This window comes from Hyperolius riggenbachi, chromosome 6 (assembly GCF_040937935.1).
Source record: "Hyperolius riggenbachi isolate aHypRig1 chromosome 6, aHypRig1.pri, whole genome shotgun sequence".
NCBI lineage: Eukaryota > Metazoa > Chordata > Amphibia > Anura > Hyperoliidae > Hyperolius > Hyperolius riggenbachi.
The window spans coordinates 119,272,530-119,298,250 of NC_090651.1; the positions used below are offsets into that span (position 1 = coordinate 119,272,530).

The 25,721-nt window shown below is 43.4% G+C and overlaps 1 protein-coding gene across 5 annotated transcripts in view; it reads left to right on the forward strand.

Moving 5' to 3' along the window:
- KYAT3 (kynurenine aminotransferase 3) overlaps window positions 1-20,728 on the forward strand; it is a 62,041-nt gene extending 41,313 nt beyond the window's left edge. For all 5 annotated transcript variants that reach the window (XM_068239838.1, XM_068239840.1, XM_068239839.1 and 2 more), the window contains 5 exons: window positions 1,123-1,212; window positions 4,118-4,304; window positions 17,001-17,074; window positions 19,914-20,000; window positions 20,642-20,728. In XM_068239838.1, the coding sequence (XP_068095939.1) occupies window positions 1,123-1,212; window positions 4,118-4,304; window positions 17,001-17,074; window positions 19,914-20,000; window positions 20,642-20,695 (492 nt within the window). In that variant the 3' untranslated portion in view covers window positions 20,696-20,728. The remainder of the gene's footprint in view (window positions 1-1,122; window positions 1,213-4,117; window positions 4,305-17,000; window positions 17,075-19,913; window positions 20,001-20,641) is intronic.
- The last annotated feature ends 4,993 nt before the right edge of the window (window positions 20,729-25,721 follow it).

A 25,721-nucleotide genomic window follows, 5' to 3' on the forward strand; every position in this document is an offset into this window, starting at 1 on the left:
ACCTCAGCTATTTTTATCAGTGCCAGTCGCCAAGAAACTCTGTAAGCATGATAGGCAGTCCATGGTGGAAAGTGTTCATCTGTAAGAGGATTGCACTTAAAGAGAACCCGAGGTGTGTTTAAAGAATGTTATCTGCATACAGAGGCTGGATCTGCCTATACAGCCAAACCTCTGTTGCTATCCCAAACCCTGCTAAGGTCCCCCTGCACTCTGCAATCCCTCATAAATCACAGCCATGCTGTGAGGCTGTGTTTACATCTGTAGTGTCAGTCTCAGCTGCTCCTCCGCCTCCTGCATAGCTCCGGTCCCTGCCCCCGTCCCTTCCCTCCAATCAGCAGGGAGGGAAGGGATGCAGGCGGGGACTGGAGTTCTGCAGGAGGCGGGGAGAGCAGCAGACTGACAGTATAGAGATAAACACAGCCAGCTCTGACAAGCTGTGTGTCAGCAGCGTGGCTGTGATTTATGAGGGATTGCAGAGTGCAGGGGGACCTTAGGGGGGTTTGGGATAGCAACAGAGGCTGGGCTGTATAGGCAGATCCAGCCTCTGTATGCAGATAATATTCTTTAAACCCACCTCGGATTCTCTTTAAAGGGAACCTGAAGCAAGAAAAATTATTTAAAATAAACACAATAACTGCAAATAAATATTACATACTGACCTCACTGTCAGTTCCTCCCAGAAGCTCACCATTTTCTTCTTACAATTATCCCTTCCAGTTCTGACAATATTTTGTCAGAACTGAAATATACCAGTTGCTGTCAGTTATATATCAGCAGCAGTCTGTTACAACTAACTGTGCAAGGTAATGTCCATGTTTCCCTATGGCTCAAGTGGGTGATTATAGTTTGTGTGTTGACCTGGAAGCTGTTATGGGGTAATGGCCATTTTTAAAATGGAGTACGGAGAATTCCATTGATCACATTGGACAAATGGGACGCAGGAGAATAGAAAGTGGTTGAGTAGTAGACTATACAGGAGGTAAGTATGACCTGTGTATGGTTATTTTGATTTTTTTATTTTCAGTTCATGTTCTCTTAAACTTTTTAGGAGCTTAGCAAATAAGTACTGATACTGATCATCCCTTTTTTTTTTTTTTTTTTTTTTTTTTTTCTTCTTCCAAGCTTGGCTGGTCCATTGGTCCCGACCATCTCATTAGACACTTGCAAACTGTACAGCAGAACTCCATATACACCTGTGCAACACCATTACAGGTAGGTTTTGTTTGTATGGTGAGTAGGAACGGTAAGTGAGATGCAAATCATCATTCTGAGTTGATGCAGGATTATGCAAATATATACATACAACAAAGAACAGAGCGACTTGGCACTCGTGGGTCATCATGGGGTGGGGTACAGATATGCAAAATGATCAACTGTTTTAACCTCTAGGCGCAGAAACATACTTGGCATGCTCACGGAAATCGGTTATGCAAATGTATGCAGATTAAATATAGACCAGTCAAATCCCACCGAGGTAGAACTTGATTAGTTCATTTTCAAGCTGCATGGATTTGTAAAATTATTTGATAATCCAGCATCAATTTGGAACTATTTGCATCTCATTGAGCATCCCTAATGGTGATTTCTAAAATCCACACTTTTTCAAGCTCTGCGTAGACATGATTTTTGTCTGAGTAGACTCTCGAGTAGCTGAAGCCCGATCACTTCCTGCACCAGAGACTGTAATGGTTACTGGCTGCAGTCCACCTCATTCAGTGTGTGCCTTTCCTCTCACGGTTTGAACATTAAAGTGATGAATTCATAGCAGCGGCAACAACCTTGTCTGCAGAACCTGACGTTAAAGCTTGGTACACCTCGGTGTGGTGTGGTGTGAGAGCTTACCTACACAGTCTGTTCATAGTATTAAAAATCTGTAAGCCCTCATACCAGTGGTACTACTAAGTGTGTGTTTGTTTTTTTTCTTTTTGTTTTTTTGTGACCCCCAATAGGCACATCATTTGTAGAACCTCCCACCGGGAGCAATGGAGAATGGGTGTGGCCATGACATTATGTGGGCAGAGATCTCAGTTCAGTATGGGTAGTCAGAGCCCCCCCCCCAGACCACTGTAGGTAGTCAGGTGCCCCCCCCCACCCAGTATAGGTAGACCGATGTCCCTCCCTCCCCCCCCCCCAGCCCAGGGTAGGTAGTCTGATGTCTCCCCCCCCCAAACCCAGTATAGGTAGGCAAATACCCCCCCTCCTCAGCTTAGTATAGGCAGTCAGTTGTCGTCCCCTCCCCCAGCCCAGTATAGGTAGACATTTGACGTCCCCAGCCCACTGTAGGTGGTCAGATGTGTCCCCCCTCCCCTCCCCAGTATAAGTAGTCAGATGTCCCCACCAGCCCAGTGTAGGTAGTCAGATGCCATCCCCCCCCCCCCCTCCCCAAAAAAATTAAGCCCAGTATGTGAGAAAACGCGGAGAAGCCGCCGCGTGTACTGGCGGCAGGGCGGCTGATTCCGCGTCCAGCGCGGCGGTTTCCTCGCAGCAACGCATGTCTGGGTCGGCTGGGATCTCTAGTGCACCTGGATGGAGAGCTACGCACGCGCGCGCCAGAAGTCAGGACCTTTGTGCCAGCAGGAGATGTGTCAGCTGATCAGGCTGGTCAGCTGATTCCTGCTGGACTCCTGATTGGCTGAGTGGCTCGGGCGGGGCGTCAGAGTCCTGCAACTATATATACAGCTTGCTTGTCAGTTGCTGGTTGTCTGCCGTTGCGAACACTTACATGGAAGCACTCAGACCTTAGTCAGATCCAACAGTGTGTTTGAACCAGGAGGACCTGGGAATTCACACTGAGCCAGATTACTTCTGTTTGTTATTGTGTTATCATTCTGTTATACCTCAGACTAGTTCCAGGGTGTCGAGACCACGGACCTCACACCCAAGACTAGGGACTAGTGTTACCATTCTGTTATACTTCAGACTAGTACCAGGGTGTAGAGACCACGAACCTCACACCCAAGACTAGGCATTTTTGTTATCTGTTGTGACCTGTTGCATTTCTGACTTTCCCTCTGCTTTCTGATTCGGTACCTCGCACTTCTGATTACCTGTTGCCAGAGCCTGCTCGTTTAGGATGCCGAATCAGTCTTCTGTCTTTGTACCTTATCTGTCTGTGTGTTGCCGACCTGGCTTGCCCGACCTCGAGAGCTATCTCTCTCGTTAAGAGATAGTCTCCTGACCTGGTAGTGACTACCACCTCCAGGTGTCACTCACTCACAGGTTTAGCCTACCTTACCCTGAAACTCCACCCCTTTGGAGTTCTCAGGCTACTGGAAGGTCTCTGTTCCTCCCTAAAGGCAGTATCGCCCGTACGGCCAAAGACCACCCGCTCCCCGGGTGGTCTTACTCAAAGTTATTACTGTTGCATCAAACACTCACATTATAGGTGTCCAGAGGTTAGTTATGCTTGGATTGTCGGTGATTCTGCAGATCATCAATAATCAGGTATAATCTGTATTCTTGGTGATACTGCAGGTCACCAATGGTCAGATTCTCTCTGTGTGCTGACACCGGCCGTTACACAGTATAGTTAGACATGTTTCCCCCGCCCAGTTAAGGTATTCAGATGTTATTTCCCCCCCCCCCCCAACCAAGCCCAGTATAGGTAGACAGATGGTTGTGCCCGATAGTATTTAAAGTGGACCCAAACTAAACATTTTTTTTAATACAAAATATTTAGTTGCACTACTCAGACATATACAAAGATAATTAACACTCCTTCAAGCCTATGAGCATTTCAGTGCATGCTTTTAACCCTTCTCTTTTCATAACTAGGGTTATACAGGTGGCAGCCATTAGCAATTCCTCCTTTGCCGGACACCATCTCCTCCACCAGTTTGCCGGATTCTGTCCCGGCAATATGAAAGGAAGGGAGGGGTTCCTCCAATAATTGTAAAATATTTTATATTTTTCATCATGCAGCTGAAAAAGGCTGCTATTTATTATTATAATTAAATTTACAAAATAGATTTTATTTCTGAAATCTTGTATTTTTAATTTGGGTCCACTTTAACAGAGAAACCTGCTCAATACTGCAAGGCAGATTACAAGTCTATAGCTACAGCTCAGAGCAATTGATGGTCCCACATGTGACTCTTTCACTTGGTGTTTTGTGCAGGAAGCTTTGGCCCATGCCCTCTTCAAAGATTTAAAAAGGCTGGAAGAGCCAGAATGTTATTTCAACTCTCTACCACGGGAGCTAGAAGCCAAGCGTGACAGGATGGCTTGCTTACTGCAAGAGGCTGGACTAAAGCCAGTCATCCCAGAAGGAGGATATTTCATGATTGCCGATGTTTCTGCTCTGGGTAAGAAGATGTGTTTTTTCTAGAAGATGGTTTTTCAAAGAAACTATTCTCTCTCCCAGGTTTTCACTGAGACGAAATCCTTATAAGGTACTTGCACTATTATACTGTACTAGCTGATGGCCCGGCGTTGCCCGGGTAATCATATGGCTGGTTTTAGCTCCACCCTCTTTTTCTAACCCTTGCACACAATTACTCAATGACCTAGTTTGTGAACGTTGTGGTCATCAATTTGCATTGAAATGAAACAAATCTAATTGGCTGTGGCTCCACCCCTTTTTTGAATTTGAACCCCAGTCACCCAATCATCAACCGTAACAGGTTTGTGGCTTGTGCCATTTACAGTGCAAGAATGGCAGCAGTTAAATATTTCCCTTGAAAATCAATAATTGAAATTTGATTGGCTTTTGTAGCCTCCACTCACTTTTCTGAATATTAATCCCTGTCACCCAGTGACCAACTGTGCAAAGTTTGAGAACCCTACAATTAACGGTGTAAGAATGGCTGCAGTTTACATTTGCTCTGTGAAATTTTTATTTGTCTCTGCCCAGTGATGACCTGGCATTGCCCGCTTATTTATTTGGCTGGTGTATGCAGTGCCCACTTTTCATAACTCTAACACAATTAATCACTTACTCAATTATCAAGATTGTGAGCTTTGCGGTGTTTGGCATCAATAATTTGCATTGGAGTGAAACAAATCTGATTTGGCTTTTTGTGGCTCCATCCCCTTTCTAAATTTGAACCCCAGTCACCCAATGACCAACTGTACCAGATCTGAGGCTTGTGCCATTAGCAGTGCAAGGATAGCAGCAATTACATATTCCCTTAAAAATCAATAGGTGAATTTTTATTGGCTTTTGTAGGCTCCACCCACTTTTCTGAATATTCATTCCAGTCACCCACTGACCAACTGTGCAAAGTTTAAAAACTCTAACATTAACAGTGTACGAATGGCTGCAGTTTACATTTTCCCAGTGAAATTTGTATTTGTCTCTGCCCATTTATGACCCTGTGTTGCCCGGTTATGTATCTGGCTGGTGTTGGCTGTGCCCACTTTTTGTAACCCTAACACATAATTAATAAATTACTCAATGACCAAGTGTGTGAGCTTGGCGGTCTTTGGCATTAATAATTTGCATTGAAATGAAACAAATCTGATTGGCTATTTGTGGCTCCACCCCCTTTTCTGAATTTGAACCCCAGTCACCCAATGATCAGCTGTACCAGGTTTGAGGCTTGCGCCATTAACAGTGCAAGAATGGCAGCAATGTAAATATTCCCCTTGAAAATCAATAGGTGAATTTTGATTGGCTTTTATAAGCTCCGCCCACTTTTTTGAATTTATTAATCCTAGTCACCCAGCGACCAACTGTGCAAAGTTTGAGAACCCTACCATTAACCTTCCTGGCGGTAAGCCCGAACTGAGTTCGGGCTATGCCGCCGGAAGGCACCGCTCAGGCCCCGCTGGGCCGATTTGCATAATTTTTTTTTTGCTGCACGCAGCTAGCACTTTGCTAGCTGCGTGCAGTGCCCGATCGCCGCCGCTACCCGCCGATCCGCCGCAATTCCTCTCGCCGCGGCCGCCCCCCCCCCCCAGACCCCGTGCGCTGCCTGGCCAATCAGTGCCAGGCAGCGCTATGGGGCAGATCGGAGTCCCCTCTGACGTCACGACGTCGATGACGTCGGTGACGTCATCCCGCCCGTCGCCATGGCGACGGGGGAAGCCCTCCAGGAGATCCCGTTCTTTGAACGGGATCTCCGGATCTCCGATCGCCGGCGGCGATCGGAGGGGCTGGGGGGATGCCGCTGAGCAGCGGCTATCATGTAGCGAGACTTTGTCTCGCTACATGAAAAAAAAAAAAAAAAATTTAAAAAAAAAGATTTGCTGCCCCCTGGCGATTTTTTTGCAAACCGCCAGGAGGGTTAACAGTGTAAGAATGGCTGCGGTTTACATTTTCCCGGTGAAATTTGTATTTGTTTTCGCCCACTTTTTGGTTATGGGAATAAAAAGTATCCTATATGTTGTTCCAGGTAATGTACTATGTGTGTGCCAAATTTCATTCAAAGCCGTTCTGCCATTTTTGTGTGATTAACAAACATCCAAACTTTCCCATTTACTGTATAATATTAGTAGGATAACGTGTTGAAATCAATATAATCAATCATTTGCAGTTCTGGGTTTATACAGCACGTAGCATGTCTATGCCTCTGTGCATTGTGAGAATTACTGATATAATACTGTACGCTTTCCACTTCCTTAAAGTGTGAATAAACGTCATATTAACTTTAATAATAATAATAATAATAAAAAAAAAATCCCGTAAGAAATTACTTATGTAGCCGGCATCGCCTGTTTTCTTGTGTTCACTGTCAGATTAACGTAATAACTGATCTGTCCAAACGGATCAGTTTCTAAAAGGCATCATTTTTTTTATCAGTGACCCTCTGCGGGGTCAATGCAACGCATCCATCGATCTGAAAAAAATCATTCCCAACCCAAACCTGCAGTCTGTTAGGTGTAACGGGCAGAAAGGATCCATTCTAATGGAGCAATGTGAATGGGTCCTATTGATTAACATAGGGTTCATTCACCTCCATTGGGATCCAGTCTGTTTATATCTGCTAAACAAACCATTTTTTATGCCAGTGCCTCCTCTTTTGATGCCCAGGGGTACTTGTCATCGGCTATAGCCTTGCCGTACAGTTCTAAAACATGTTACACTTTCCCAACAATTGGTCAAGTATTAACGCTTGTAAAATGGATGTTGGCATATTTGGTGAAACTGGCAGGGGCATGGGCAAACGTGATTGACAACATTGCTAAGAAAAATAATTTCTATGGAAATGGAAGAAGGGCTGCTAGCATGGAACAAAGATCTTTAGTCTGGATGCAGTACTGCATGTTGCTTGCTCTAGGCAGGAAAATCCTCCTTGACTTTTTGAAAATGCCCTTGAGCACAGATGCTGATCATGCAGTTTTTGTTTGTCGTTTTTTTTAAAGAGACTCTGTACTGAAAAAAACGTCCCCTGGGGGGTACTTACCTCGGGAGGGGGAAGCCTCCGGGTACCAATGAGGCTTCCCCCTCCACTGTAGCTGCAGGCAGTCCAGCGCTGGCTCCCCCGAAGTGTCCCGGAATCCCCCTCGACAAGCCTGACAAGGCTTGATATATTTATAAATAGTAAATAACATGCACACCAGTCAGACAAGTTGCTATGCAAAAATTGATTCTGTATTAATCACAAAAGGAGATCGCCAATAGACATAATCATAACAATACAAACATTTCACTACATGTACATAATATATACAGAGTTTGGACAGGGCTATATTGGCCACAGTATTGCATGTATATCAGCAACATTAGTAGCAAAAGGCTGCACAGTGATAAACAATGATCGCCATATGTCATGTCCATAGAACAGGCTTAAAGCCAGTATATAGTCCCATACATTTAAGCAAAGGAGGAATCATGGTAGCAGCAATTATCCAACAACGTTGTTTCGAGGTAAAGACCTCTTGTTCACGGGTATTCAGCAGGAAAGGCAATATAGCGTTGTCAGCAACAGCAGAAATGATGCAAGGCGGCGTCTCTCAAAGTTCCGTGTTCCAATCTACACTCAAATAGTCCTATACCTGCTTCTGATTGGCCCGTATGCACCGGGGCCAGCCCATGTGACACATGGACGTCAAGACAGCAGCTGCTGCCCATCCATGACGTCACTTCCGCATCCGCCAATCTCCGTGATGCGGCGTCTTAGGACTATTTTTTTAAGGTTGGGGTGTGCAAACTTTAATGTGTATATAAAGGCTTGATTATATTTTCCTTCCCTACTCCAGCGGGTGGCGCTGTTGTGGCTCTCAGCACGGAAATAGGCGATCTGTCGGGTCCGCTCTACTATGCAGGCGCCTGAATTGGGCTTTAAAATATTGAAGCACAGAAACCCTGCTGTATATTGTCTACTGAAATGAACCATGTCCACAATTCACAAAATCCTCAGCAAAGTGTCATATCCACTGTATAGCAGATATTAATGCTCACGTTGACAACATTTTAGATTTCCACTTCTTGGCATTATACAATATAGACTTCTTCAACAAGAGTCGTTTCCCAGCCTTTACTTATTCATCACATGGAGCCTGTGTCTGACCTGCTCATCCTCCTTGGCCATTTTCGGTACTTTCCTGTAACCTTCTAAACCATTGTTTTGTAGAATCTATTTTAAATTCTCTGGATTGCACAGGGCTTTCCATTGCTCTTCAACCTTAGCAACTCTGGACCTTTGCCTCTAAGGTCCCTTGAGAATGACCGATAACCCTTTTTAGTATCTGAAGTGTTGTCAAATGCTTGTTGGATAAAATCAAGATCTATGCAGAAAATATTTAGTTCAAGTTTAAAGTGTACCAGAGCTGAATTCCTGTAACAGTTTTATATATACCTGGAGCTTCCTCCAGACCCATGCGCACGGATCACTCCTACGCTGCTGTCCTCAGTCTTCTCACTCGTCTGTACCGGGTCCCATCACTTCAGCCAGTCGGGGCCAGTCAATGCAGGAGAAGTGCACCCTCTACGTTTCTCTCCGGTGGCTGCTGGAGAGATACGTAAATAGCACACTTCACTTGTGTCAGACCGGCCCCAACTGGAGTAAGTGACAGGACCTGGTACAAAAGAGGGCGAAGACTGAGGACGGCAGCGTGGGAGCAATCCGAGCGGATGGGGCTGGAGGAAGCCCCAGGTATGTTACAGGCATTCAGCACTGGTACACTTTAATGATTGTTTTTTCTTTTCACTAAAGGCAATCTTTATCTATGCATATGGTTTCAACATATTGTGTGTGTTTTTTTTTTTTTTTTTTTTTTTTTTGGGGGGGGGGGGGGGGGGGTGTTTGCACAGTTTAGACTTGTGGTAGGTTTGCTTTAAAAAGTAATTTGTTTAGGTCTGTGTCTGAACCTCAGTTTTTGTTTTTCGTTTTCTTGACTATATACTAGTGTATTGTGTTTATTGCCAACAATGGCAAACTATGGACATTTTTTTTTTTTTGATTGAGTGACTCCTAGTGGAATTTAGAATACTTGAATTTATTAGTATAGAACAGTACTTACAAGTACAATAGAATCTCGTTATAGTAAATTCAGATATAGTAAAAGTCTTGATATAATAAACTCAGTCCTCAGGTCCCAGAAAATGCGTCTATATAAATATTCAATGTATGACCAATTCTGATAAAGTAAACTACTTTTCCTGGTCCCTTGTAGTTTACTATAAAGGGATCCTACTGTATAAGATTATATATGATAGTCGTTTTTTATTTCCCCAGTGCATATCATAATTCAGCACTTTCCTCATCAATTAAGAAACACAATAAAGGGGACATATGTCTGCAAATTTGATACACTAGCATCTACCAAAACATCAGATACCTAAGACCCAGTGTTTAGGCAATAAACCAGATCAACTATTTTTATATCACTATTAAATTAATACATTTTTATTCCTTTTTAAACAATGCCAGCTGCCTGCCTGTCATGTTGAACTTTTGGCTTAAGCTGTTTGAGTCACTCCCCTGCAACAAGCATGCAATCAGTCGAGTCAAATCAGAGTGAAAGCATCTGATTTGCATACTCATTCTGAGCCAGTGACTTAAAGTATACCTGAGGAAGTAAGGGAAGAAAAAAATGTATATATACCTGGGGCTTCCTCCAGCCCTCTTCGGGCCGATTGCTCTCTCTAGCCGTCCTTCTATGCCACCTTGATCCTCCACTAGGTGGTCAGGTAAATCCGCCAGTCGGTGCATGCGTAGTCTGGCCACTTGCTCCCACAGCCGAGAGTATTCTGCGCAGTTGTACTGTGCAGGCACAGAACACTCCTGTCCGCAGGAGAGCGATACGAGCGCGTGGGCAAGCACAACATTCCCGGGCTGTCCTGCGGTGAATCGGAGTGGCCCGAGGAGATGACAAGGGAGCGATCGGCCTGAGGCAGGGGACACACTAGTCTTTCAGTTTTCTCTGTGCGTTTTCTGCATACCAGGTGTGTTTGTATGTTGAAAAACGTTTTCACAGCGGCTACTGTATTTGATAGAGAAAACTGACAAATGTGCAAAATCTTTCTGTGCGCAAAAAAACACATTAAGTGTGAACTAAGCCATTGATTAACATAAGTTCTCAGTTTATACTGTATCAGTTTTTCTGTGCAGAAGAAAAAGTGCACAGTGTGTCCCTTGCCTTAAGATCGACTGAGGAAGCCCCAGGTATGTATAACTCTTTTTTTTTTTTTTTTTTTTTTTTTTTTTGGTCCACCTCTCAGGTTCCCTTTAAAGCAGGGGTCCTCAACCACCGGGCCGCGGCCCACTTCTGGTCCGTGGGCAGTTTTCAGCCAGGCCACGGCGGGTCTGGCCTCTCGCCCCCCGCCGCCATGGCTCCTGTTACCTTATGAGCTGGCGGCCGCTTCCTCTTTTACATTCTCCCGTAGCCCCTCTCCTCTTTGCAGCATCTCCTATTACAGCAGTGCATCCTGCGGCTGCTGTAAGGAGGGAAGGAAGCAGGACAGCGGTGCCCATGGTCGCCGCGACAGGAAGCCGCTGTCCTGCTTCCTTCCCTCCTTACAGCAGCCGCAGGACGCGCTGCTGTAATAGGAGATGCTGCAAAGAGGAAAGGGGCTACGGGAGAATGTAAAAGAGGCAGCGCCCGCCTCTCATAAGGTAACAGGAGCGGCGGCCACAGGGGGAGGGGCAATACAGGGGCAACTATACTGGCAATACAAGGGCAATTATACTAACAATACAAGGGCAATTATACTAACAATACAGGGGCAACTATACTAGCAATACAGGGGCAAATATACTAGCTATACAGGGGCAACTATACTAGCTATACAGGGGCAACTATACTAGCAATATAGGGGCAACTATACTTGCAATACAAGGGCAACTATACTAGCAATACAGGGGCAACTATACTAGCAATACAGGGGCAATTATACTAGCTGTACAGTGGCAATTATACTAGCTGTACAGTGGCAATTATACTAGCTGTACAGTGGCAACTATATTAGCTATACAGGGGCAACTATACTAGCTATACAGGGGCAACTATGTTGGCTATACAGGGGCAACTATGTTGGCTATACAGGGGCAACTATGCTAGCTATGCTGGAGTAACTATACTGCGATACTGGGGGCAACTATACCTAGATACCCTATACAGGGGGCACTTATACCTGGTGGCTACCTACCTATCTATACACTCCAAATTGGGGGGGGGGGGGGGGGCGCTGTTAACCCCGACTCCACCGCACCAAACGGCCCCGGAGAGAAGTCTGGTCTGGATAGCGGTCCCCAGACTGAAAAAGTTTGCAGACCCCTGCTTTAAAGAATTAGAAGCAGAGTATCAACACACGTCAGGCAACTGGCATTATTTATTACAGAACCAATATGTCAGCCTCTGTATTCCTCTCACCTTTGGTAGCTGCATGCTTGTTTCAGATGTGTGATTCAGACAATACCGATGCCAGAATGAACAGCAGGACTTCAAGGCAACTAGTATTGTCGTTTTTTTTTTTTTTGTTTGTTTGTTTTTTTTTAAATGTAAAAAAAAAAAAAAAAAAAAAGTTTCACTTACCTAGGGCTTCTACCAGCCCCCTGCAGCCGTCCTGTGCCTGCACCGGTCCTCTACGATCCTCCATTCCCCTGCCATTGCTTAGTTTCGGCAGGCCACTGCACCTGCACGGCTTTGGCCATGCGTATCCTTACTCGCGTTCCCATCCGCAATAGCGTTCTGTGCAGGATGCTATTGCGGATGGGAACGTGAGCAAGGATACGCATGGCCAGGGCTTCGCAGGTGCAGTGGCCCACTGACTGAAACTAAGGCAGGGGACCGGAGGATTGTTGAGGACCGGCGAGAGCACAGGACAAGCCTCGGGGGCTGGTAGAAGGCCCAGGTAAGTTGTGTTTTTTTTTTTTTTTTCCAGTTGGCTTAAGTATCACTTTAAGGTCTTGCCCTCCTAGCCCACGGAGGGATATCTAGCTTATAGAGTCAAGTTCCGCTTTTCATCAAAGTTCACCATAACACATAAATTCCATACAGGAGTATATAAATTTGGAATTTCAAGAGGATCAACTCTTTCTCAAACTACTTCAGCGCAACAATACTGTCGTGAGACAATGCAGCACCGACCAATGACCGTGAGGCAAACAGGTGGAGCCAGCATCCTATATAGATGGGCTACAACGCAGAGCTGACCTGAAGGGAAACTAGTCTGTAACTTGGATGTTGGTTTTACTGCGCGAGAATTGAAAAGCTGAACTTGATGCAATAAAATCATAAAGAGACTGTGCTGGGTCCATTTTACTAATTCAAATTTGTAGGCATATGTCCTTTTTTATCTAAGGGGCCAATGCGAAGGACTGAATTTAATACAGAAATGGATGTATCTTTGTATGTACATGTTTCTTATTCGATGAATAATAAGTTAGATTAATATGCACTTTTGCTACCGTATAAAAAATAATATTTATGATCGGTCCATAACTAGCCCTACAGCAGCAAAACTTCTTATCTTATTAAAGTGTATTTTTGGAAATCCAGATCATACATTAGATTTGAGTTTCCGTGATGGAAGATGTCAATAAATCACTCTTTTCAGCACTCTGCAATTGAAAAATCACCAAAAAGTAGGTGAAAAGTGCTATCAAAATTATTTGGAGTATTTTCTCGCTTGCTGGGAATTTTATTGATACGGTGTGAAAATATCCCCTAGGAGAAAACGTAATCTCCTTATCGGTATGCCCGACACTGTGTCGGGCATACCGCTGTCTGTCCTCAGGAGTGCCCCAGAATGAATTAATTTGCAGTAATAGCTGTAAAACCTTTAGCTAGCACTAGGCTAGCTAGTAAAAGTGTCCGGCACCCCCGAATCCCCCCGCTTATACTTTACCCTGCCTGGATCCAGCGATCACGCAGCCTCCCTGCACAGCTCCGTTCTCTCTATGGGGAGGATCAGGTTTGCGCGCGACGTCATGTGTGATCCTCCCCATAGTGAAGACCGGAGCTGTCCAGGGAGGCTGCGCCGATCGCTGGAGCCAGGCTGGGTAATGTATAAACTGGCTGGATGGGGATTGCCGGACACTTTTTTTACTAGCTAGCCTAGTGCTAGCTGAAGGTTTTTTTTTACTGGTTTTTATCCTGGGACACAAAGTAACATATCACCTGAGCGGCGTAACGCTCAGGAGGTTAAGGTAACCATAGACCTGACGATTATGGGCAGATTCGACACAGACAAATTGTATCTCTAATCGAATCTGGTTAGAGATAAATTTAGTTTTTTGTTGATTCTGCCCATACACTACAGGCCGATTCCCGTCTGATTTCAGCGTGAAATCTTCAGGGAATCGGCTGATTCCGCACCACCGCTGCCCCCAATGTATAGTGTGCTTCCCGTGTACATTTATACATTACCTGTCCTGTAACAGCCTCCGTGCGGTGTCCGTATCCTCCGGCGATCATTGTGGAAAAAAAAGCGTTTCCCAGTCTCATTGAACGTCCTGTAAGAATACTTCCGACGCTTACAGGTCGCATAAACAAAAAAATGACTGTGGCCATCTTGTGGCCAAATAGTAAAACTACAACCAAAACATTTTTCATATACAAATACATACTTTTACACTATAAATTAACTCATTACCTCCCACACTCCCCAATTTATTTTTTTGTAATAAAAAGAAAAAAAAATTACAATAAAAAAAAGAAAAAAAAAAACCAAATAGTTACCTTAACTCTTTAAATATTTATGTCAAGAGGGTACAACACTGTTAGTTTATAAACTATGGGCTTGTAATTAGGGATGGACGCAAAACTGAAAAAAATGCACCTTTATTTCCAAATAAAATATTGGCGCCAAACATTGAGATAGGGACATAATTTAAACGGTGTAATAACCGGGACACATGGGCAAATACATTTCATGGATTTTAATTACAGTAGCATGCATTATTTAAAAACTATAATGGCTGATAACTGAAAAAAAAATTTTTTCCCACATTTTTTTCCCCCATTAAAACACATTAAGAATAAAATAATTCTTGGCATAATGTCCCACCTAAAGAAAGCCTAATTGGTGACGGAAAAAACAAGATATAGTTCATTTCATTGCGATAAGTAATAATAAAGTTATAGACGAATGAATGGAAGGAGCGCTGAAGGTTGAAAATTGATCTGGTGCTCAAGGGGTAAAACCCCTCAGTTGTGAAGTGGTTAAGGGGGTCATTTGTAAGTTTGCCTTTTAATTCTTTCTGAAGAGTAGCAACATGGGGGTCTCAAAACCACTCTCAAATAACCTGAAGACAAAGATTATTCACCATCATGGTTTAGTGGAAGGATACAGAAAGCTGTCTCATAGATTTCAGCTGTTTCCACAATTAGGAACAAATTGAGGAAATGGAAGACCACAGGCTTAGTTCAAGCTAAGGCTCAAGAAAAATCTTGGATTAACAGAAGCAATGAATGGTGAGAACAGAGTCAATCCAAAGGCCTACAACATCATCTTGCTGCAGATGGAATCACTGCATCATTCAACCATCCATTATACACGGAGATGCTGTATGCAGAGGAATCCTTTTCTCCACCCACAGCACAAACCGAGCCGCTTGAGGTATGCTAAAGCACATTTGGACAAGCCAGCTTCATTTTGGAATAAGGTGCTGTGGACTGATGAAAGTAAAATTGAGTTATTTGGGCATAACAAGGGGCATTCTGCACTGAGGAAAAACACAGTATTTCAGGAAAAACACCTGCTACCTAAAGTATGGTGGTGGTTCCATCATGCTGTGGGGCAGTGTGGCCAGTGCAGAGACTGGGAATCTTGTCAAAGTTTAGGGATACATGGATTCCACTCAGTATCAGCAGATTCTGGAGACCAATGTCCAGGAATCAGTGACAAACCTGAAGCTGCGCCGGGGCTGGATCTTTCAACAAGACAACGACCCTAAACACTGCTCAAAATCCACTAAGGCATTCATGCAGAGGAACAAGTACAACATTCTGGAATGGCCATCTGTCCCCAGACCTGAATATAGTTGAAAATCTGTGGTGTGAGTTAAAGGGAGCTTCCATGCTTGGAAGCCATCAAACCTGAATGAACTAGATGTTTTGTAAAGAGTAATGATCCAAAATACCTTTAACCAGAATCCAGACTCTCATTGGAACCTACCGGAAGCATTTAGAGGCTGTAATTTCTGCAAAAGGAGGATTTACTAAATATTGATTTAATTTCTTCTTTGTGGTGCCCACATTTATGCATCTGCCTAATTTTGTTTAAACAATTATTGCACACTTTCTGTAAATCCAATAAACTTCATTTCACTTCTCAAATATAACTGTGTGTGTCTTCTATATGATATATTTAACTGACATTTTTTTATCGTAACAACCAACGATTTATACAGGAAAATCGAAAATTAACGTTGCCCAAACTTTTGCATCCCACTGTAAATGCACAGACCGGGCACATTTAAACATAGCAACGGTAGTAGCAGGGATTTTGTCGTCTCGTCGCTCGTTCAGGAAAATCGCCGCCGTACCGCCACACACCCAACCAACCAACTTTGATCCGACATCTTGCGGCATGTGCGATCGACCATGCAACCAATTTCCATCCCGAAATTGGTCGCTTTCTCGGTTGGGCATGCACTTGGCGGCACCGATTTTCATCCAATTCGATTATAATAATCGAATTGGATGGTTGATCGGCCGCCAAGTCGACTGATGTATGGCCACCTTTAGGAGAGCAAGTGAATTGGATTGGTCCCATTGTGTTCAACTGAGGCCATTGAGGATCAAGATTTGGGATGGTAACCAAAACTGAAAAGTGTTATAATTTAAGTAGGCCTCAGTTACTTGGCCTGAGTTTTATGTAAAAGGCTTGTCCGCAGTGTATGCCTTTAAAATAGACAGAGGCATCTCAGGGTCTGCGTGTAGCAGAAGATACACGCAGATACTGAGAACATGTTCCTAAGAGAAGGCCATCGGTTTACTCTGACCTCCACTTACAGGACAGGAACAGTAAACATTGGCCATATTTACTAAACATTCACATTCCCGCATCTGGGTCAAGTGCCTCATCGATTATTAATCGAGTAGGTGTGTATGATGACACCACAAGTGAGTCCACCAATAGACTTATTTAGGGGGTGGCGAAGATGATGTCATATTTAACTCTTTCCTAGCCGGTATTAAAGCTGGAGCAAGCAATGGAGAACTCACTTCTGCTTCTTCCTTCTGCACTAGCTCGCAAGGCCGACTGGGACCTAAGCATGTTCGTCCTTTCTGTAATCTGATATAATGTATGTTGTTCATATGTAGTTTAGTGTAACGTAGTTAGGAAGAAGGTACCTGATTGACTTCAAGAGGGAGTCTAATCATGAGCTTATAACGCAACATGAAGATTGGCATGGCTAGGATATGATGAATGTATCTATCTGTATTCCTGTTTCCTGAATAAATAACGTGAACATTGAAAGAAGCCTGAGCAAGTCTATATCCTGTTTGCTGTGTGGAGAGTCAAGTGATCTCACAGTCTGTGAGACGATTGTGTCGAAGCAAGGTGATAAGAACAGTTTATAACAAAAAGATGTTTACATTGTATTGGTTTAAAGTAGATTTCAGCCTTGTTTTACTATAGTAAGGATGTTTTTTGTCTTTTCAAGGCGTGGATCTTTCTGTCATGAAGACTGATGAGCCTTATGATTACAAATTCATAAAGTGGATGATTAAAACTAAGGTGGGTAATGTAGCACTGCATTTATTATAGAGCACGCCAATCTACCGTAATCATTATGCTTTCATTAAAATGTCAGCTCTTCCAATCTCTGTTACTTCAGTTATAAATGTAAATCTGTACTTTGGCAAACAACATTATATGTTTTATCTGTACCTGTAAGACTGACCCCACAATGCTTGAGGCATGCCCTGGGATGGGCTATGTGCAGGGCCGGATTTACCATAAGGCATTGTTGGCACGTGCCTACAGGCGCCTGATGATGATGAAAGGGCGGCTCACTCCCTTCCCCGAGCTCCTCCCTACCGCCTTCCCTATGCAGAGTCCTGATGAGGTTGTAAATGAGAGGTTACTCACCTGCTCCCAGCATTCCACTGACGAGATCTCTCTTCAGTCAGAGGCACCTCTAGCAATGGAATACTGAGGTTCTTCTAGCTACGTAATACTAAGGGGTACCTGTAGCTGCCTACACCGGGCAAGGGATGTAAGGAAAAAGTGACAGCTGGGCCAGTCAGCTCCATTGTAGTGTGGTTCAGTAGGGGTTTATAGGTTCATGGAGGTTGAAGTCTAGGGTACCAGGACATCTGTGCCTATAGGCTTGTGTGATGTAAAACCGGGCCTGCCTATGTGTATAGTAGTATAACTGTTCTTTATTGAGCTGAGCACTTCATAAAGGGCAGCAGCTGAAAAGTGGCACCAGCCTCTACGGTTTATTTTGCTGCAAAATTTGCTACATAGGTAAATATCGGTTGGGAGATGGTGCCTCAAAATTATAAAAACCGGTTAAAAAAAGATTTGCTTACCTTGAAAGAGGTTTGTTGAATGCACTATGGATGATGCGTTTTGTAGGTTAAAGTCCGCTTCTTCTGGTTAGTACAAGTGCCTGAACGTACAACAAACAATACATATTTGGAGACCGGAATTCTCCACAAGCTCTATTACCATAGTTGTAGAGAGTGCAACCCGGGTTTGTGAGTATCATCTCACTGTGTGATTGATATGCAATTATGAAGACTTTCTACACTATGTAGGGCTTTAAAGAGAGTCTGAAGCCATAATAAAAATGGCTTTTTTCCCTATATGTAGCAGGGACATGTGTGCCCTTGCTAAAACGCCGCTATCCCGCGGCTGAACGAGGGTCCTTTCCCCTCCAAATCCCCCCCCCCTGCAAAATCACGACCAACTTGGTCGTAGATTTTGCTACCCCTGTGCGCTTCCGTTTGAGGCAAGGCTATGAGCTGCAGCCCTGCCTCACATGCGTCTTATCAGCGGCTGATCTCCGCCTCTCCCCCTCTCAGTGAAGGAAGACTGAGAGGGGCGGGGGAGAGGCGGAGATCCGCCGCTGATAGACGCGTGTGAGGCAGGGCTGCAGCTCATAGCCCCGCCTCACACGGAAGCACTCCCCGGGCAGCACAGGGGGGATTTGGAGGGGAAAGGACCCTCGTTTAGCCGCGGGATAGCGGCGTTTTAGCAGGGGCACACATGCCCTTGCTATATATAAGGAAAAAAGCCATTTTTATTATGGCTTCAGACTCTCTTTAAGGGATACCCGAAGTGACATGTGACATGCATATGTACATTGTCTAGCACACAAATAACTATGCTGTGTTCCTTTTTTCCTTTCTCTGCCTGAAAGAGTTAAATATCAGGTATGTAAGTGGCTGACTCAGTCATTGACTACAGTGTGACCCTCATCGATAAAAATTCCCCTTGTTATCTCTTTCTCTCTCTCAGAAGACATTTTCTGCTAGGAAAGTGTTTTATAGTTTTTATCAGTGAGGGTCACGCTGTAGTCATTTCCTGTCTGAGTCGGGACTGAGTCAGCCACTTACCTACGTGATATTTAACTCTTTAAGGCAGAGAAAGATAAAAAGGAACATAGCATAGTTATTTGTGTGCTAGGCACTGTACATACACGTCTATCTCATCATGTCACATGTCACTTCGGGAATCCTTTAAGTGTGTCTGTTGTTTTTTTTTTTTGTCTCCTGAAGGCACATCTTTGACCTCTGTGGAATGTCATATCTGTATCATGTTTGCTTATATATGAATATACCCAGTCTATATGCTAAACAATGTCTCTTCATCCACATTCTTTAGAGGGTGTTATATTTGCAGGTGTGTATGTAAATTACAGTAGTGAAAGAAGCAGTATATTTTTGTAATTGTCCCATATAATGTTTATGGTTGATAATTCTCCTTGGTTTTTAAAATAGCTGCCAAACGAAATCTGGTCCCTGACAGGGTGGCGGGACAGTCTTATACAAATTTCCCTGTTGAAAACAGAAGACATTCCTCTTGGCATAAACAAATAGTAACCCCTACAATGCATCTCTTTGGACAACAAGTGAGCAAACAGATCATTCCTTTGTCACAGAAAAGCCAGAATTTGTGGTTTATATCACCACTATAGCCTATGAATTTTACAAATGCACTATAGTTTAGTTTATGGATGAGGGATTTGAGCTTTTCTTACCACTATGGATGGGTTAATTGACTTGATAAGAGTGATGCTACAGGGATTTGCATGGGTTACTTACTATGCAGTCGCTCTATGTAAAATCTGACAGGCAGATGCCACCTGCTTTGGATACACTTCTTTTGACTCCCAAACCACTCCCAGTTCAAATGCCTCCAATTGTAATCAAACGTACAGTGGTTCTGAGGGAGGACTTCATAGGTTGTCCACCACTGTCAACCATCTGTGACAACCGAAAAAGAAAACCGGGCAATGCCAACTCATTATCCTTTATACTTTGTACACCAATAGTGGAATGCATGACCTGAATCAGAATTACGGTATGTTTTAATATTTCAGCTGTTCTTTTGAATTGTCTTCCAGAAATTAGCTGCTATCCCAGTGACAGCATTTTGTGCACCTGACGCAAGGACACAGTTTGAGAAGTATATTCGATTCTGTTTTATCAAGGTAAATCTATACAGCAAATTCTATTTTGTACAATTGATTAAAGATTCATACTTTGCTAATAAAGACCTAGTGGTCCCTAATGTTTATTTATATTTATGTATTGGTGAGACGGGTCCTTGTGCAGTGTATTAAAAGGATGTAGGTTTGATATCTCCTATTGTTATTTATTGTTACCTTTATGAGTTTGCACTATACTGTTGTGTAATGGCATATGCAGGATTTATATTACATTAACAGGCTCAGTACACTGCTGCTGTATGTCATCTGCGTTATTGTTATGGTCCGCAAGTAGTAGCCATTAGTGCACTGCTGACTTTGATGTATTGTTAATTGCTACCTATGTGTATGGTGGTGTTTTTTATGAAGTACTCCTGACTATTCTAAAGCTACGTTTTATACTCTAATTTATATAATAGGTTTATTAATATTGATGGGATACAGATGGGAAAAATTAGCAAGGCAATTAAAAAAGAGGTTTTAACTGTTTTCTAAAATATACAAAACGAAATTTTTTTTTCCTCCTTCTTTTTGCTGGCCCATATTCTCTAGTGCCCAATATATTCATATGTTTTGCCGGTTTTAATTAACTAAAACTTTTAGAGAATTAGCCCAAACTAAAATGATGTGTTTTTCTTTTATAGAAAGATGAGACCCTGGATGCTGGTGAAGAGATACTGAAAAACTGGAATAAATGAAGCTGAAACAAATAAACACTAGACCAATAATAAGCCTCCCTTCCAATAATGCTGCCAATAAGAGGTCATGCAGTATTTTGCTGCTAGTATATACACTACTGTACTGCCAAATGTATTGGGGCGCCTGCCCTTACGCACACATGAACTCATCCGGGAACCTCTTCTCCCCCCCACCCAATCTACTTACCTGAGGCTTCCTCCAGCTCTTTGCAGCCGACATGTCCCACGGGGATCCCAGTGACGTACTTCCTGTCCGGGGGTAGGGGGTTGTGTGCTATGTATATGACTTCCATAGGCTTTAATAAGTAGTTGTCCCACACTTTGTAGCTATAACCACTTAACATTTTCTGAGAAGGCTTTTCTGCTAGGTTTAGGTGTACATTCATGGGAATTTTTGACCACTGTTCCAGAAAAGAACAGTGAAGCTTTCTCAGCATTGTTCTATACCTAATATGAAAGCTATACCATGCTCGGTGGTCTGTAGCTACTGATTGCAGAAGGTTGGCAACGTATGTACAATATGCATTTCAGTATACGCTGTGCCCAGTCTGTGATTTTTTTTTTTGTGTGTGGCTGATTTGCTGTTGTTCCCAATTGCTTTCACCGTGTTATAATACCTCTAACACTTAAAGGAGTACTGTACCTTGGGCTTCTAATGGTCCCCCGCAGACGTCCTGTGCCTGCGCAGCCACTCACTGATGCTCTGATTCCCGCCTTTAGTTCACTTCTGTAATTTCTGACTTTAAAGTCGGAAAACCACTGTGACTGCGTGGCCACGCCCTCGCTCCTTGCCTGCGCAATACACGTCACCAGGAGTGTATTGCGCAGGCCCAGTGCGGTCTGCGTCTGCGCAGTACGCTTCTGGTGATGTCAGCGGGAGCGAGGACACGGCTGCACAGGCACAGTGGTTTTCCGACTTTGAAGTCTGAAATTTGAGAAGTGAACCGGAGGCGGGGGCCCGAGCATCGGTGAGTGGCTGCGCGGGCACAGGACGTCTGTGGGGGACCATTGGAAGCCCCAGGTAAGTTCAACTAGTTTTCCCTTTACCTAGACACTTTATTTTATATATCTGTGGCTATGGTATTTATTGGAACACCTAAATTCCATGATTCGGAGGTGCATCCCAATACTTTTGGCCTTAGAATAAAACATTTATGGTTTTTGCAATCTTTAACATTTTTTTTTTTCATGAAAAAGCTGTATATAAATTTTTATGTACGGTAATTGTAATGATTTTTAAGTTATTTTTACAGACAGCTGGAACTGGCTTGTGATGGCTTTTCTTGTTACTATGGTGTCTGACCTCTGTTGTATTCCTTTAGTGTAATTCATCATCCTCATGCTTTGATTTGCCATTTGCTGGCCAATCAAAATTGGTTGTGTACTTACCCTAAAGCCTGGTACACATTTTCAATTATAATTGGCTAATCACTGACCAATTTTACAACCTCCATGTTTTATGAGGGTTTACCTACAAATCTGCTCATAGTATTCAATATCTTTTGACTCTCGTGCTACGTGGAGGTGGCTAATCATGAAAGTATGCACCTAGCTTTAGATCCTAGCAATAGCTATTCCGTTGACTTCTTTATCTGCGCATGTACCTGTAAGTAGATCTACAGTATACTGTATATATTTTTGTCTACAGCCTGGTACACACTTTCAGTTAGGATTGGCAAAAGAAGAGCTCTAGTTGGACTACTGGTAACAGTATATCTAGATGTCATACTGGGGATCTGGCTCTGCCCAGCTCTTGTGGAAACTGCCACCCACCCTCCCCTGATCCTCAGTGCAGATGAACATAAACATGTCCAAAAACACCAAGAAAAATGTGGACAGTAAGCCCTAGGACAATAAAATAATTACACAACATTAGCAGAAGTAGCTGTGACAGAAAGAGATATAGAAATGTTTGACTTTTAGAAATACTGTTAACGGTAAGTCTAAGGACGCGTTTCCACTTGAGCGGAAACCGCCGCAATTCCGCAGAGTTTCCCCGCAGGCGAATAGTGCAGGGAAACTTTGCCATAGGGTGCAATGGTAACGTCAGCCGAATCGCTAGCGCTAGCGATTCGGCCGGCTTTTCCATCCGAATCGGCGCCGGAGGCTGCGGATCCCATAGCTGTGCATGGCATGGCTGATGGGATTCGTCTGCTTTCCCCGCAGACCCGGAGGAGCTGCCTCGCATCTCACAGATGCGCGCCGCTCAAGTGGAATCGCGCCCTAACTGGAACTTTTCTCCAGCTGTCCCATGAGACAACTGGGGAGATAAGCAAGTAGTCGAAAGACTCACTTAGGGTGGGATCACATCCTAAATTGCCTTATTGCCAAATGACTAATTTTGTTGGGAAAGCACGTCCACTCTATAATTCATGTTGAATGTAGAAGATCTTGACCAAGTTGTCACTTGACATATTTAATGAACTGCTCTCTGCCCAGGATGCTGATGATATTTGGGTAGTGTGGGCTCTGATATTTGCAGGAGGAGTAGTCTTAAGCTAAGTACTCGCCTCGTGATGCAGGGAGACAGATCCAGAGACGTCTTCCTGACGAAGAGCGCTCTGTGGATCCATCTTCCTTCATCTTCCAGCCAGCGGGTATGTGCGATGTTAAATGATGGACGCGGTGAGACTTCAAGTGGTCATGGTACTTTGTGTGGGAGTCGTCAGGGATCTTAAAGATCTGATCCCCTGTAACGGTCGTTATCGCTGTGCGCCTGTACCCATGAGATAAGTGGAAACGACTGCTCGTCGCTCAAAATAAATCGCTGATCATCAGAAAAATCGTCTGAAGAATTGTGAGGTGGGTACTGACCTTTTAAGCTAGCATCCCTAGCCAGGCATATCCACCTAGTGATGGTCTGTTTTAATGCATGCGGTGCTCTAACAGATGGCTGGGTTTTCTAAACTCTAGTTCTGGAGAGATGGGATAAAATTTAGGATAAAATTGATCATCTCTGTAACAGCTTACAGTCTAAATAGCTGTGGTACCCTCACTAAGTAGAAGAGAATGTGACCAAGCTGGTTACGTAACTGGATAACAATCCATAGATCAGATTGTATGCTTGCCTGAATATGTGCGTTTTAAAATTGTGTTTGAAGAGCTTGAGGGACAGTGGGCCAGATTGCCGAAAGCATTACTGACAGTTTTTTCTTCTTAAACAGTTCTAACCAGCTGGGGAACTGTTCTGCATGATAAGAAACTTCTGAAATCCTACTTAATAGTGGCAGTTTAGTGTGGATTTGTAGAGCAGCACTACAGTTAAGAAAAGTGCAAATCCATTCATAAACTGCTGCAGATTAAGAAGTGCGTAATAGCATTTCTACAGATAGTGCAGGCTAGGCATGATTTGTATAGTGCTCCTCCCCCTGCTGAAGTCCTCAGTCAGAGTCTGCTGGTATCAATACAGACGATATATTAGTTACATCAGCAACAGCTATTTCCCTCACACACTGCACTGTCTGAGAGACTTCCCTAACTCCTCCTATTTGAATTGAACAGTTTTAGAAGGAATCTGCACTATCTAGTTATTTTATAAGATGTCTGAAACAATTCTGCATGAATTTTTAAAAACCTACCAATATTTAGTCCCAGACACTCTTGATAAATGTCCCCCAGTGAGTGCCAAATGGAGTTTGGAAAGGGGTTGCTGAGGAGAGGATACGCTCATAACAAGTACTGATTGCTGGTGTGGATGGAGGTGTCTACAGTGGATGAGAGCAGAGGTTCATCCCCAAAGTGGAGAGTATATCGTTGGTGGTATTTTGAAATACAGGGAGCTTTACATGTTAAAGTTAGGAGCATGAAATTAATCAGTGGGTTTAGACGAGCCAATTTGCTTCCTGGAAGGCTGCACTTTGGAGTATTGGAGTATATGTATCCTATGGAAAGAAAAGTTTATCAAATTGAGCAGGACTGTTTATAGCATTGTGCAAAAGGTCTATATTTACAAGGGTAACATTTTAAAAGAATGGCATTAGGATAAAGAATTATATGAGGCGAGCACTACTGGGGGAGGTCAAAGTATGGGGGAGCACTAAATAGGGCAGTACTGCAGAGGGAACATTGTATGGGGGAACTCACTGTTATGTGTTTAAAGCAGTATTGTCACCATAAAAATCAAACTTTAACAGCAAGTATATTAAGTGATAAAGATGCTAATCCTGCATTCAAAATTTGCAAAACATTTTCTGCTGTTATTTGGTTATCACATACATTAGGAGCACGGGCCCTAGTGCCAAACAGTGGCAAAGAGTTGAATGCTGGGAGTTCTTTTTATCTATAATATATTCCTCCTCTTCTATTTATTTCCCTGCCAGCTGCTTATCAGACACACCCTCTGATCACTTGTGTTTACAAGCAAGGCTGAGGTGACTCAGTGATTGGAGGATAAGATAGTGCACTTTCTAGTATACACCTCAATGGGAGTGTCTGAAGACTCTGGGAGAAGGGCAGCTAATGAATACACAATGAGCAAGAGAAGGGAGGGGAAAAACGAGTCAAGGAGGATATGAGGTCAGCATTAGCTTGGCAAGATGGCCACTGCCTAGAATAGGATTTTCTGCTTTTCCTTTATAAAATTCACAGGAATCATTACGTAGATAGCACAATACATCTGTTCTGCAAGTAGAAGTAGTATTTATCTACTTATATATGTGTTTTTTTTTTATTTCTACGTTAGCATGGGTGTCGCTTGCTCTTTAATTATGTTATTGGAGAGAAGGGAGTGGGAGAAAATGCTGCCTGTTTGTTACTTGAGGACCATTTTAACTTATGGAACATGCCAGCCTAATTATGTTATTTGGGGTCCATGATAGCCTTATTATGTTATTTGCTCATCTCCACCTGCTGTCACTACTTGCCCATCACTACCTAGTGTCACTACCTGCCTATCACTACAATCTACCTATCATCTATAACCTGACTCTAGAATCTACGGAACACTGTTTGTCACTAGTGATGGACAAACTTCCTATGGTATGGTTCGTCAGCAGAACACCATCTCTATTGACCATTCCAACTTATT